General features: G+C 40.8%; 1 protein-coding gene across 5 annotated transcripts in view; it reads right to left on the bottom strand.

The window, feature by feature from the left end:
• KIAA0586 (KIAA0586 ortholog) overlaps window positions 1-15,497 on the bottom strand; it is a 397,462-nt gene that overhangs the window by 289,113 nt on the left and 92,852 nt on the right. For all 5 annotated transcript variants that reach the window (XM_033951201.1, XM_033951204.1, XM_033951205.1 and 2 more), the window contains 2 exons: window positions 11,691-11,714; window positions 2,174-2,400 (listed from right to left, as the gene is read on the bottom strand). In XM_033951201.1, the coding sequence (XP_033807092.1) occupies window positions 2,174-2,400; window positions 11,691-11,714 (251 nt within the window). The remainder of the gene's footprint in view (window positions 1-2,173; window positions 2,401-11,690; window positions 11,715-15,497) is intronic.

Here is a 15,497-nt window from a genome sequence, read left to right as displayed (position 1 = left end):
GGAATGTCAAGACTCTGGACAAGCGTGTGAAGGTAAAGGATACGGTAAAAGGGATAGGACTTGATATACTGCTTATTCTATATGGTTACAAACAAAGCGGTTTACATATTTTTTAGACAGGTATTTATATTTATTTTGTACCTGGGGCAATGAACTGTTAAGTGACTTGCCCAGTGTCACAAGAAGCTGCAGTGGGGATCGAACTCACAACCTCAGGTTGCTGAGGCAGCTACTCTAACTAATATATTACTCCTCCACTTCCCTCTCATGAACTGTAGGAAGGTTTCCTCACCTGAAGGGTTGGAGAGGAGCACCGCTTCTTCCAACACTGACACCAATGTTCCAATGTCAATGAGCAGGTGACCAGTAAAGCAAGGGTCTCCAAGATAGGCTTGGGTGGCACCATGGTCGATAGACACTCTAATGCCATGGTGGTCACACTGAGCCAGGATGTTTGCCAACTCTTCCTCTAGCAAGGCATGGAACCGTTCTTTGGGGGTAGGCACCAGTAAAGGTAGGGTTGATGTCAGTGTGGAGGCTGCCTGCAAGGATAGGGTTGTCAAATTGGAAGGCTGCCCTGGTTTCTAGGAGACTGGCACATCAGCACCACCTCCACAGAAGGAAAGCAGTCCTCTCAGCACTGACGCTTCTTGGGTACCTGCAACACCAATGTCTTGGAGCTCCTGGCAACATGCTTCAAAGAGGTCTGATACTAGTGTTTCTTTGCCTCTGTTTATCTTGCATGTTTTTGATGTCATTCTGATGATGTCCAGCCCATCAAGGCTCTATCACCACCCATTGTTGAGGCAGAGCACTCCTTAGTATCGGAGCATCCCCAACATCTGATGCAGCTCCAGCAGCCTTGGAAACCAATGCCTCAGATGCTGATGTTAAAGAATTGGAAATTAACATGCTAAAAAGCCTCTCATGTATGACCTCTTAACTCTTTAGGTTTCTTTTTTGCATTTTAAGACACAGTTTCTAATTACAGGTATTCTGGTTTGGACCTAGGCATGGCAAGCACCAGTTGAAAGTGTCGGTCACAGACATGCCCTTGCTGTCCCAAAAGATTTCTTAAAACCATTGGGAATCATAAGTAACATCAAAGCAAAAATAGCTGCAGCAAAATCAAACAGCTCAATTACTTTTTTTTCTTGGTAACAAAAACAAAGTCCCAAAATGAAAGAAAACTTTAAAAGGCTGGAAAAAAAAAAAGCTTGAGAATAACTAGAGGAAAACAAGAAATTGAGAGAAGGCCTCATGTACTCCTGAGAAAAACTTGCAAAACAGGCCAGGAAGACACACAAAAAGTAGGCTGTGCCGAGGAAAGCCAAAATAATTGTGATTCCTCTGTTCTGCAGAAATAAAAAATTGCTGGTCCTGCAAAAGAGTCGAGCGAGAAGGTACCCTCGCATGTACAGTATGGAGCTGTCCACAGGCTTCTATTTCTTCTAGAGCCACATATAAGATCATGTCCTGCAGAATGTCTTACTTTTCAATCTCTCTCTAAAGCCCTATTTTACTTTTTTTTAAGTAACTGTGCCCATTCTCTCTCTCCGTTTCTGTTTTTGAGACAAGAACAGGAGCATGACCAGCAGGGATGGTAATGCACAAAAGGACAGTGGAGAAGGGGGGGGGGAGGCTTAGGCAAAAATCAATATAGCAAGGGACTATAGGGTAGGATTTCCTATAGCAATGTTAGCAGGAAACCAAAGAGAAAAGGAACTGGAAATCAGAAGTTACTATGGAAGGACCAAGAAGGACTGGGACAGTAGGAATTGAAGTTGATGCCAGCAGGAGAGCAGAGGATATGGTGGAAGTTAATTCCAGCGACTATCACCTCCTTTCTCAAAGCTATTTTAAGTATTGAGAGAAAAAGCTATTTTAAATATTGGGAGAAAAAGTTAAACAAAACCAGAACAGCACTCCAAGATAAGATCTGAAGCTGGTTTATCAGTTCATCTGAGGTTAAGCCAAGACCTTTTCACCCAACTATCATTGTCCACCTAGTAATACCTTAATTGCTCCTTATTCAGGCACATGTTTAAAATGTCCCAAGTCAGTGCTGATCTTTCTTGCAAGAGCTGGCACTGTTCATATACTGAGAGAGACAGTTTTGAATGTATAGAAGCAAAGCCAAGTTTGTTCTGCCTCTTAGATCACAGATTCCCACCTGTTTGTAGAAAGAACACTGATCAAGGAGTACATTGCAGCTCCATCTTTTGCATGATTGATAGCTTCCAGGTTTTCTTCAAGGACCTTTTTACTATTCTGCACATCACGTAAAATCCTTTCTGCATCCTCAAACATGGACTTTGAGGCTTTAGTTGTTTGCAAAAGTGATGGTTTGGAAATATGATCAGCATCGCCAAGAGTAGGCAATCTAACTGGTTCTTTAGACTGAAATATAAAAGGAAAGATTAAACTAAGCCAACATAAAAAAAAGCTACTACTATGCTTTATGTAATTCTTTCAATTACCAAACCAACTATGAAATATGCACCTTGAATATCATGAACAATTCTGGTCACCATATCTCAACGATATAGTGGAATTGGAAAAGATACAGAGAAGGACAACAAAAACGATAAAGGGGATGGAATGACTTCTCTATGAGGAAAGGCTAAAGCAGCTAGGGCTCTTCATTCTGGCTCGGGGGAAATATGATAGAGGCCTATAAAATATTGAGTGACGTAGAATGGGTAAAAGTGAATCACTCGTTTGCTCTTTCCAAAAATACTAGTACTAGGGGGCATTCAATTAAGTTACTAAATAGTAGATTTAAAACAAACATTTCTTCACTTCACTAAATAAGCGATTCATCAAACTAAATAAAACTTAAACTTGTAATTAAACTCTGGAATTCATTGCTAGAGAATGTGGCAAAAATCATTCAGCTTAGCAGGGATTAAAAAAGGTTTGGATAACTTCCTAAAAGAAAAATCCATAAGTCATTATTAAGGTGGGATTTGGGAAATCCACTGCTTATTCTTAGGTTAAGCAGCATAAAATCTGTTTTACTCTTTGGGATTTTTCCAAATACTTGTGACCTGGGTTGGCCACTTTTGGAAACAGGATACTGGGCTTTATGGACCTTCAGTCTGTCCCAGTATGGCAACTCTAATGTTCTTATATGGTCCATGGTTCATATTCAAAGCATTTATGCAGTCAGCACTGGTTGGTAATTACATGAGAGCCTGTTTTGTTTTTAGGGGCTTTCTTCTTTTTTTCAAACCAATTTGTCAGCTATAATTTGGCTAGAAAACAATGTACAGCCAAAATGTAGTCAACAACATAAAAAGGAGCTGAGGCACTCCTGAGGGAGGGACAAAATTTATCTGGATAGCCACAATATTCAGCTGCTATCTGAATAAATCTATCTGTTTAAAGAGACTGCATAAACAGTCCTAAAATTAAAAGGATAAGTATCAGTTAGGACTGAAAATTCAGTGGTCCTACCTGAACAGATAGGGCTAGTATATATCAGACAAAATATACACAGGTAAATCATCTGCTTATTTCTAGGCAGTGGCCATGATTTGGAACATTGATGCCTCAATATATTTTCTCTATACATTTACTTTTATTTCTGGCCAACAGTTGCTAATGGACCTGTTATTTGAGAACTTGTTTGAACAATTTTTAAATTCAGCTATCCTAAGAGCTTTGATCACATTCTCTGGCAATAAATTCTATACTTTTATTTTTATTAATTGGAAAAATAAAAAATGTACATAGCCATAATGTGCAATAAAATAAAAGAAATGTCTCTACAATAAGCCTAGGTGCAATGGCCCATATTACAGAAACCAGCTTGTCAAATAAGTTCTATACTTTAGTTGTGTGCTAGATGTAAGAAATGCTTTTAAAATAAATTTAAAGATTTGTTTACCAGTAATTAATTTCATAGAGTGTCCATAAAATAAAGTAATAAGCATTTTGCATTATCGTATTTATGTTACTCTTACTAATATTATTTGATAAAGATTTGCATTCCCCTTCAAACTTAGGAGGAAGGAGTGGCCTAGTGGTCAGAGCTACAGCCTCAGCACCCTGAAGTTGTGGGTTCAAGCAACATGCTACTCCTTGTGATGCAAGTCACTCAATCCTCCACTGCCCCAGAGACCTTAGATAGATTGTGAGCCCACCAGGACAGATAGGAACAAATGACTAAGTACCTGAATGTAAATCGCTTAGACAATTAATAGGTGGTATATAAATAGCTTAAATAAATAAAATAAGCTAATACCCTCTATTATTGCATACATGTCACACTGAATAAATTATATCTTTACGTTTAAACCTGTGGTTCCCAACCCTGTCCTGGAGGACCCCCAGCCAGTCAGGTTTTCAGGATAGCCCTAATGAATATGCATGAGAGATTTGCATATAATGGAGATGACAGGTATGCAATCTACCCCATTCATATTCATTAGGGCTATCCTGAAAACCTGACTGGCTGGTGGTCCTCCAGGACAGGTTTGGGAACCATGGGGTTAAATGATTTTTATTAATCAATATAAAAAAACTTTTTAAACAACAAAATCAACTTTGTACAACTGTGAGATAACAGCCATACAATTACCCCAACTTCTGCATCTATAACTAATATCTTCCCTCGTAACTGTCTCTCCCTCTATTCACTGTGTTACATCTTCTTTACAATGTAGAAGGTTTGTACTCTTATAAACCCCCTACATGCAAAAGTTCCTTAATCTTACCCCAACATCCCCCCTCACCCTACAAAATCATCAGAATAAGGATTACATATGAAGATCGGTCAAAACAGAACTTCTAATCTTAGGTGCCAAAGTTTGTACATAAACTTTCCATACACTCAAAAAACGTTTTCTAAGTCTAAAAGAGAATATGGCCTCTCTGACTTCCAAAAGCATAAAAGAGTGAAAAGCATTTCTCCAATGCCAATGCGACGGAAGTACTACCGATGTCAAGCACTTTAGAACAGTGTTCTTCAACCTTTTTACACCTATGTACCGGCGGAAATAAAAGAATTAATTTGCGGACCGGTGGTTGAATAACTCTTATCATAGACCTCCTTTGTAGACTTAAATTTGAAAGTAATTATGAAGTTTATTACAACAAAACCAACCAAATCTCCTATTCTACAAAATCGCTTTAAATCTCCTTTAATCTCCCCCCTCAGATATTGATCTGCTTACTGGCGTGTTTGCTTCTGTATTGCACCTACATAGCTTCTCCACTTTGGTAAAGTCTATTGCAGGAGCGTCAAACACAATGACATTAAGGGGCCAAAATCCAAAACACAGGCTAAGTTGTGGGCCAGACCCCGTCCATCTCCACCCCCATAATAGTACTAATTGTAACATTATTTTTTCCATTCATTTTTCATATATACACAATATAATCTTATTAACAACACATAATGGTTAACCACAAAATTAATAAAGAAAAAAATATATTTGTAAACGTATTGTAAATAATAATAGCAGCAGGGATTCATTCACACCACAGTGACAAAAAAGAACAGTTGACAAAATCATAAAAAAACGGAGAAAAAATAAACCTCAATTGTGGGCTGCCAGGACTACACAAGTGCCCTAAGCCCCCCACATCATCACGGGTTTATAAAAAAACTCTGTACAAATATAAATCACTTTCATACTTTAAAGTGTAATCTCAAAGGATTTTCAAAAGGTAAATATCAAAAATTTCAAAATCTTTAGTGATTTAAATGACAACGTCCAAAAATGTCTTATAAACAAGTGATTAAGTCCCAAACTCACTATACTGTGGCAATCAGCTCAGCTGTAAGCAATTCAAAATGGTTAAGTAGCGTAGCTGTAAAACCCGAGTATCAAAATCTATAGGAAAAACTATCACTCATCTGAAGGTGAAATCATTCTTCGTCTATTTTGAATTGCTTACAGCTGAGCTGATTGCCACAGTATAGTGAGTTTGGGACTTAATCACTTGTTTATAAGACATTTTTAGACGTTGTCATTTAAATCACTAAAGATTTTGAAATTTTTGATATTTACCTTTAGAAAATCCTTTGAGATTACACTTTAAAGTATGAAAGTGATTTATATTTGTACGGAGTTTTTTTATAAACCCGTGATGATGTGGGGGGCTTAGGGCACTTGTGTAGTCCTGGCAGCCCACAATTGAGGTTTATTTTTTCTCCGTTTTTTATGATTTTGTCAACTGTTCTTTTTTGTCACTGTGGTGTGAATGAATCCCTGCTGCTATTATTATTTACAATACGTTTACAAATATATTTTTTTCTTTAACCACAAAATTAAACACACTGTATGCTTCTCAACATTCATTCCTACCAGAACACAGATAACCGCTATGCAAATACGGGACCAAAAACTAAAAGTACTAATATATACAAATGAAACCCTACGATTCAAGACTCTGTATGCTGTACAAACCCAGAGAAAAAGAAACAAATGCATTTCTTCCTGAACAGTGCAAAATATAGACAGCAGATGAAAATTCTCAAAATTGACACAATCCAATCACTAAATTGAAAATAAAATCATTCCACCTACCTTTATTATCTCCCTCCCGCCATGCTGTGCCTCAATTAGGTGCCTTACCTTCTGGCCGGCTCCCTCTTCCTCACTGCTGCAGTGCACAAAGTCGCGTGCGGCAGCTCCTCGTGCCTCATCCAGAAGTCTTCCCTCTGACGTTGTGATATCAGAGAGCAGGCTTCCGGTTCAGGCCCGCGGCTTTGTGCACTGCAGCAAACAAGATGCTAGGAATTATTTGAAAAGGGATAGTAAACAAGACTAAGAATGTTATAATGCCTCTGTATTGCTCCATGGTGTCACCTCACCTTGAGAATTGTATACAGTTCTGGTCTCCTTATCTCAAAAAAGATATAGCAGCACTGGAAAAGGTTCAAAGAAGAGCGACTAAAATGATAAAGAGGATGGGCTAAAGAGGTTAGGGCTCTTCAGCTTGGAAAAGAGACGACTGAGGGGAGATATGATTGAAGTCTACAAAATCCTGAGTGGCGTAGAATTGGTACAAGTAGATTAACTTCTTTGAAGGTGTGAATAAACATGTGGATAAAGGTAAGCCTGTGGATGTAGTGTATCTAGATTTCCAGAAAGCTTTTGACAAAGTTCTTCATGAGAGATACCTTAGAAAATTAAAGAGTCATGGGATAGGAGGCAATGTTCAATTGTGGATTAAGAATTGGTTATTAGACAGAAAACAATGGGTAGGGTTAAATGGACATTTTCCTCAATTGAGGAGGGTAAATAGTGGTGTACTGCAGGGATTTATACTGGACCAGTGCTAAATAACTTATTTATAAATGATCTGGAAATTGGAACTACGAGCGAGGTGTTTAAATTTGCAGATGACACTAAACTGTTCAAAGTTGTTAAAACGCATGCAGACTGTGAAAAACTGCAAGAAGACCTTAGGAAATTGGAAGACTGGGCATCCAAATTACAGATTAAATTTAATGTGGACAAATGCAAAGGGATGCACATTGGAAAGAATAATCCAAATCAAAGATATTGGATGCTAGGATCCACCTTGGGGGGTCAATGCTCAAGGAAAAGATCTGGGTGTCATTGTGGACAATACGCTGAAACCTTCCGCCCAATGATTAGATCTCTCTCCAAATTACTTGAACCTGCCTCGTTGAACATCTTGATCCACTCCCTCGTGATTTCCTGTATAGATTACTGCAATGCCCTCTACAAGGGCATAACAAAAAAAGAAATAAAAAGACTCTAGATAATACAGAATACCGCAGTAAAGCACAGTAACTTACCGTAACAGGTGTTATCCAGGGACAGCAGGCAGCATATTCTTAACTGATGGGTGACGGCACCGACGGAGCCCTGGTACGGACAATTTTAGAGTGATTGCACTCTAAGAACTTAGAAAGTTCCAGCAGGCCGCATCGCGCATGCGCGAGTGCCTTCCAGCCCGACAGAGGCATGCGGTCCCCAGTTTCTTAGTTTCCGCGGAGCTAAGATGCGTTTTTTTCAACGGCTGTTGAAAATCTTTCTTGCTTTCCTGCTCGCGCGTTTTTTTGTCTGGAAGTTTTATCTTCCTCGTTTTCTTTTAGTTTAGTATTGTTTAAAAAAAAAAAAAAATTCTTTATTTTTTGTTCATTTCTTCGCCTCGCCCCGGCGGGGCCTGTTGGCACAATTGAAGCCTCCGCCTTCGATTTAGCGGAGGCCATGTTCACCTTCATGCCCCCGCAGCCGGGTTTCAAGAAGCGTCAGCGGTGTGCGCGGCCCATCTCTTTGACCGACCCCCACTACTGGTGCCTTCAGTGCCTGGGTCCGGATCATAACGCTTCCTCTTGCACCCGTTGCGCTTCTCTTAAAAAGCGCACCTTAAAGAACCGGCAAATACAACAACGACTTCTCTTCGGTGCTGGGATGGAACCATCGACATCCACTCCGACGTTGGCTGCCCCCTCTAAATCGGCACCGACTCTTTCGACACCGCCGGAGCTTCCTCCGGTGTCACATCCCCCAGGTAAGCCGGCTAAGAAGCCTTCCTCTTCCCTGGAGCATCCTCCAGCTGATCCTGCAGTGAGCCCAGTCCTGCCGGCCTCAAGGCGCCCCCGTAAGCGCTCCGCTCCCATTGAGGTGAGTGCCACATCATCGGCCTCCTCATCTCCCGAGCGTCAAGCGGCACCACAGGTACCGAAAAAAAAGAAAGCGGTACCGGTGCCTTCCTTGGATGACTATATTGCGGCTATCCTTCAGGTCCAGCCTCAGGAGCAGTTGCAACACCTTCTTCCTGTCTGCTGGCACCGAACCTTCCAGCCCCGGTCCGGTCTGAGCATACGGTACCGTTGGTTGAGCAACCTCTGTTCCAGTAAAGATTATATTTAATGCAAAAAAATACGATCACGTTACTTCCCTCTTATACAAAGCACACTGGCTACCGGTAGAACATAGGATCACCTATAAAATCTTTCTGTTAACATTCAAAACCTGACAAAATAATCAGCCAGAATTCATTAATAATCTTCAGCCCATCTAAGACTCTCCAATCATCTCTGCTCAGAATCTCCTTTTTATTCCGTCATTAAAATACATTAATACAATGAGGTCTTCCATTTTTTCTGTGAATGCTCCCTCTTTATGGAATAATATCCCGGCTTATTTAAAAGATGAATCCACCCTTAATCAATTTAAGACAAAGTTTAAGATTTTTCTATTTATTGACGCTTTTGAGACCTAACTGCCCTTGTAAGGGTGACCTAGAAGGATTATACCCTCAGTATCTCCCTCAGAGAGTGGGCATAAATGGGAAGTTCTCGGACAGGGAGAAAGTGACTAGCGGTGTGCCCCAGGGCTCGGTACTTGGACCCATTTTATTTAACATCTTCATAAATGACCTAGAAGAAGGAACAACCAGTGGGATCATCAAGTTCGCAGACAACACAAAGCTATGCCGGACAATCAGATCGCAGAAGGATAGCGAGGAACTACAGAGGGACTTATGTTAGTTAAAGAAATGGCAGATGAAATTTAATGTGGAAAAGTGCAAAGTAATGCATTTAGGCAAAAAGAACAAGGAACACGAATATAGAATGTCAGGTGTAACCCTGGGTAAGAGCAAACAGGAAAAGGACCTGGGTGTACTGAAAGATAAGACCCTGAAACCATCGGCACAATGCAAGGCAGCGGCAAAGAAGGCAAATAGAATGTTAGGCATCATAAAGAAGGGAATCACGAGTAGATCGGAGAGAGTTATAATGCCGCTCTATAGAGCAATGGTCAGAACACACATGGAATACTGTGTCCAACATTGGTCTCCAACCTAAAGAAGGATATAAAACTACTGGAGAGGGTGCAGAGACGAGCGACGAAGCTGGTAAAATGTATGGAGAACTTGGAATATGAGGAACGATTGAGGAGACTGGGATTGTTCTCCCTAGAGAAAAGAGACTGCGATCGAGACTTTCAAGATACTGAAAGGAATCAACAAAATAGAGCAGGAAAACAAATTATTTACAATGTCCAATGTGACAGGGACAAGAGGACATAGACTGAAGCTAGGGGGAGACAGGTCCAGGTCAAATATCAGGAAGTTCTGCTTCACGCAGTGAGTGGTGGACACCTGGAATGCTCTCCCAAAGGTTATTGCAGAATCCACCGTTCTAGGATTTAAAAGCAAACTAGATGCACATCTCCTTAAGAGAGGCATAGAGGGATATGGGTGACTAAAATTATGCCAGGTGTACACCTGGCTGGGCCTCCGCGTGTGTGGATCGCCGGACTTGATGGACCTAAGGTCTGATCCGGAGATGACAGTTCTTATGTTCTTATCTCTCCCTATTGTTTTTCCCCTAAATGTTATCTTTTACCTTGAATATTGTAGTTCTTGCCTTTTTACCTTCTGTTCCTGTTTATGATGGTTTAAATGTCTCTGATGTTGTCATCATCCTTAGAGATGTTTTGTCATTTTAAACCTGTATTTTAGCCAATGACTGTTTTTATGATTTTGTACACCGCCTAGAAGTCTGATTAGGCAGTATAAGAAATTTTAAATAAACTTAAAACTTGAATGAGTGATGGCAGCCAAAAAAGCAAACAAGATGCTAGGAATTATTTGAAAAGGGATAGTAAACAAGACTAAGAATGTTTGTAATGCCTCTGTATTGCTCCATGGTGCGACCTCACCTTGAGAATTGTGTACAGTTCTGGTCTCCTTATCTCAAAAAAGATAGAATGGCACTGGAAAAGGTTCAAAGAAGGGCAACCAAAATGATACAGGAAATGGAGTTCCTCTTGTATGAGGAAAAACTAAAGAGGTTAGGGCTCTTCAGCTTGGAAAAGAGATGGCTGAGGGGAGATATGATTGAAGTCTACAAAATCCAGAGTGGTGTAGAATGAGTACAAGTGGATTGATTTTTTTACTGCATCAAGATTTACAAAGACTAGGGGACACTCGAAGAAATTACAGAGTAATATTTCTAAAACCAATAGGAGGAAATATTTTTTCACTCAGAGAATCGTTAAGCTCTGGAATGCGCTGCCAGAGAATGTGGTAAGAGGAGTTAATGAAGCTAGTTTAAAAAAGGTTTGGACAAGTTCCTGGAGGAAAAGTTTATAGTCTGCTGTAGAGACAGACATGGGGGAAGCCACTGCTTGCCCTGGATTGGTAGCATGGCATGCTGCTATTATTTTATTTTTTGCCAGGTACTTGTGACTTGGATTGGCCTCCATGAAGACGGGATACTGGGCTAGATGGACCATTGGCTATTCTTATGACCAGTAAAGCTATTTTTATGTTCTTATGTCCATGGAGTGGGTTGCATCCGGCAAGTGCCAGGCACCTGGAAACAGGAAAAAGAGCCCCTTAGGGCTTATCCTCTCCCCCGCCTCACCAGGTAAGTGAAAAAAAAACAATAAGAATATAACATATTATAATATCTCCCCTATGCCTATTTTATTCCAACCTATACATATACAGGTCCTTAAGACTCTTCTCGTGCATCTTTTGGTGCAAACCCCAATCCATTGTCGCCATCTTCTTTTGAACTATTTCAAGTCTTTTAATGTCTTTAGTGAGATACAGCTTCCAAAACAATTTGTCCAAGATATTTATGTTTTCTTTCTGCTTTCAAGTTTCAAATTATGGTTATCCCAACAATTTATTTTAAAATAAGAGTTGATAACTTGTTACAAACATACATTTACAAAATCATTTACCTGGGGTCTCCACTGCTTGGCCTCCTGAAAAAGAAACAGTAAATGATATATCATTCAAAATGCTATCAAGTTTTCTTTTTGTGATTCAACATTTTTCTTCAACATAGCTGTGCAACCAGTTCAAACAAACTGACCTTTATAGGATCTGTTGCTAATTTTTTCTTAGCTAACATGACTGTGATTCTTAGGCCCTGTTCTGTTATGAACTTGTGTTTTTTTGCTGCAGGATTGTCCACACATGTGGAGTGGCATTAATTTTATAACAGGTCACCTAAAAAAATTTCCAAAAATATACTTTATAAGGGCAACACAGGTGCTTATGTGCTTTTAAAAACAGGTTCTCAGAACTATCCACAGAAGTGCACAAAGTTCACACAAAATCTACACCTGCTCCAAAGTAGCTGCAAAAATAGCACAGTTACTTACCTGTAACAGATGTTATCCAGGGACAGCAGGCAGATATTCTCACAGATGGGTGACTTCATCCATGAAGCCCAGTATGGACAGTGCAAAAGTGTATTGTCACTTTAACTTCTTTAGAAGTCTTGAGACCCTCTGTATTGCACATGCATGAGTGCCTTTCTATCCAATGCCGGCTCATATGACCATCAGTAAAAAAGCTAATAGGAGGGGAGGGAAGGATTGTGAAAATAATTGCCTTCGTACCCCAAACTTTGGAGGTACCAACTAGTCCGCTGTGTCGCTACAATAACCCCCTGAGACGTTGAATCTTTGATGAGCCAGTGTCCAGGTATGAGAAAATCTGGAGACCATGGCTGCGCAGGGCTGCTGCTACGACAATCAGGCACTTGGTGAAAACTCTGGGAGATGATGCCAGGCCAAAAGGCAGCACTCTGTATTGAAAATAATGATTTCCCACCCGAAATCTGAGAAACTTGCAAGAGGCTGGATGAATGGGAATGTGAGTGTAAGCCTCTTTGAGATCCAGAGAGCATAACCAAATGTGATCCAGAAGGGGATACAAGGATGCTAGACACAGCATCCGAAATTTTTCTCTGACAAGAAATTTGTTGAGAGCTATGAGATCCAAGATAGGTTGTAGATCCCCCGTCTTCTTCGGGACAAGGAAATAACGGGAGTAAAATCCCGTGCTCTGCTGTTCCAGAGGAATTTACTCGATGGCAAGGTTACAAAGCAGAGCTTGAGCTTCCTGAAGAAGAATGGTGGTCTGTGACAGATTGGAAGGATACTCTCTTGATGGGAGATCTGGTGGAACCTGAAGGAAGTGAAGAGAGTAACTTTCCCTGATTATTGTGAGGACCCAGAGGTCGGATGTAATCAGTTCCCATCAGTGATAAAAATGATGAAGACGACCTCCGATGGAAAGAGGAGAGGACAGAGTTAGAACGACTGAAATTATGCTCTATGTTAGATAGTCAAAAAGGCTAAGTGGACTTGGGCGCAGCAGGAGTCTGAGGTTTGCGCTGCCTTTGTTGTTGTTGTTTCTTAGGAGGCTGAATAAGGTGCTGCCTTCTGAGGATAACGCCTCTGATAAGTTGGAGAGGTCTCTAACTTTTAGCAGTGGAAGGCTTTGGCTTCGGCCTAATAATAGAGGCAAATGATTTCTCATGCTCGGACAAGCGTACTGTGGCTGCCTCGATGGAGTCATCAAACAACTCATTTCCCTGACATGTTGGCCAGTCGATCTTGCAGGTTTGGATTCATGTCCACATTTTGAGGTCAGGTCCCCCACAAGGTGAGGTTGTAGGGGTTACGTGAGAGGCGCCCTTACAAACACCCTCACAGAAGATTCACCAGGAGTAGAATCAAATAAGAAACACAGCCAGAGGTGATTGCATAAAGAATATTATAGAAATAGGCTTACAGAAAAGCAATATTTATAAGCATTACAATTAGGGAGAGAGTAAAGCAGTTTCCCTGCCTTACAGAGTTCAAAGGAAAAGAGAGACATAGAAGCCTGAAGTTCCAGGGAGATCCAGAGAGAGATTGAGAAAGGGGGATGGGGTGATGGTCTAAAGGTTCCATAAATAAAGAGAAGGATAGACAGAGAGATAGACAGAGAAAGAGATAGAGATAGAAGTGTGTTGCAGAGAGGAGGCTTTTATAGCTTGGAATCTTATTCTGAATATAGAAACTATTGTATGTTCCAGTATCTTTCTGTTTATAATTTGTAAACTGTTTGAAACAATGGTTAGTTTAATTGATAAGGAGGTTGTGATACTTGCAGGCATGGTAGATGGGATTAGTCTCTAGCTTCTTTGTCCCATTCAAGCAGCCTATCTTCTTGATAAACAATCCAGTCTGGCTGGATGATTAATGTATGTGAATTCTGTGCAGGAGCACAGAATTCTGCATCAACATTCCAGAGTCAGATTAATATAATTTCCCATAGGCCTTTGCTGACATTGGTTAGGGTAACCAAAATGCTGATTGCTAGCAATAGCTATGCTGACATCAACCAGGCCAGACAACACATGGCCACTGAGAATGCTGTGTCCCTGGATAACATTTCAAACGCATCATATGCAGCCTGAACCATATGTATGCGCAGTTGACCTAGAGTAGAATACATATGTTGGAGCTCTGAGAGCTGATATTTTGGAAGATACTTGAAAAATGTAGGCATAGCATTGACCCAATTCTTCAGATAAGATGTGAAGACAAAATTATAGTTTAATATCCGATTTGTCATCATCGAATTTTGATATAGCCGATGTCCAAACTTATCCATAGTCCTTCGCTCTTGGCCAGGAGGAACTGTGGCATAAACTTTGGAAGGATTTGTTTGTTTATTTTAGAGAAGCCTCCACGAGAAGAGACTGGTGGGATAGTTGAGACTTCTCAAATCCTTTGCAATGAACCATCTTATATCTTATATCTTAGATTCTAGCTTACCCGGCACAGCAGGAATTGAATATGGTGTATCTAGATTCCTCTTGAAAGTTTGACAAAGAATGCCATTCATGGATAATTTAAGAGAGTCTCTAGGAAGATTAGGCATACCCAGTTCTTCTAAATACTCCTTAGAGTATTTGGAATCAGACTCCAAGACAATGTTGAGATCTTTACTCTTTTGGCACAGAACTTTGGTAAAGACACCGGGTCAGAAGAGAGATGACCATGTTGAGGTGAAGGTGAACGAGACCCCCTCGAAGTTCCTCGTACTGCAGAGAAAGAAGGTGAAGCCTCTTTAGAATATTGGTGAAGAAAATCTCACAGGAGAAGAACTTGACTGTCGAGAATGCTGTCGAATATGAGGTTCTACAATCGATTTCCTCGATAAGGGAGTTGGAGGCCTCGAAGAATCTTGATGCCTCGAGGAATGATGTCTACCTCGAGAAGAAGACCTGGTTCGAGACGAATGTCTGGACAGATGGTATGGAGATGAACTATGCCTCGGAGAATGAAGCATTGATAGAGTCGAAGCCAGCCTCGATGAGGGGTGGTGAGGTGTCCTCGTCCAGTGCCTCGAAGAAGGCAGTGCCTCATGTTGTAGAGTAGGACTGGAGGTTGAAGATCGAAGTCGAGACACTTTCAAGCACTCATCTCCTTGTATAGAGTGTTCAGATTGACCTCAAGGCACTCTCAAGGACTCAACACCTTGTATTACTGCTGAGTGCTAAGGCTGGACTGTAGGAAGGAGAGTTGAGGCAGGAGTTAATTTGGCAAGCATATTATCAAGCTCCTGATGCAGAATAGATTCCAACATATTCTGCAAAGCCAACACCGAGACCACTGGAGCTGGTGTAATAGGTGCGGCTATGGACTCCGAGAAATAAGACCTCGAGGATGAGTGCTTCCTCGATTTCGAGACCCCCTACTTGG

This window comes from Geotrypetes seraphini, chromosome 7 (genome assembly GCF_902459505.1).
Source record: "Geotrypetes seraphini chromosome 7, aGeoSer1.1, whole genome shotgun sequence".
In the NCBI taxonomy this organism is placed as follows: Eukaryota; Metazoa; Chordata; class Amphibia; order Gymnophiona; family Dermophiidae; genus Geotrypetes; species Geotrypetes seraphini.
Note: the sequence above shows the minus strand (reverse complement) of the source record. Positions and strands in the feature narration are given on the sequence as shown.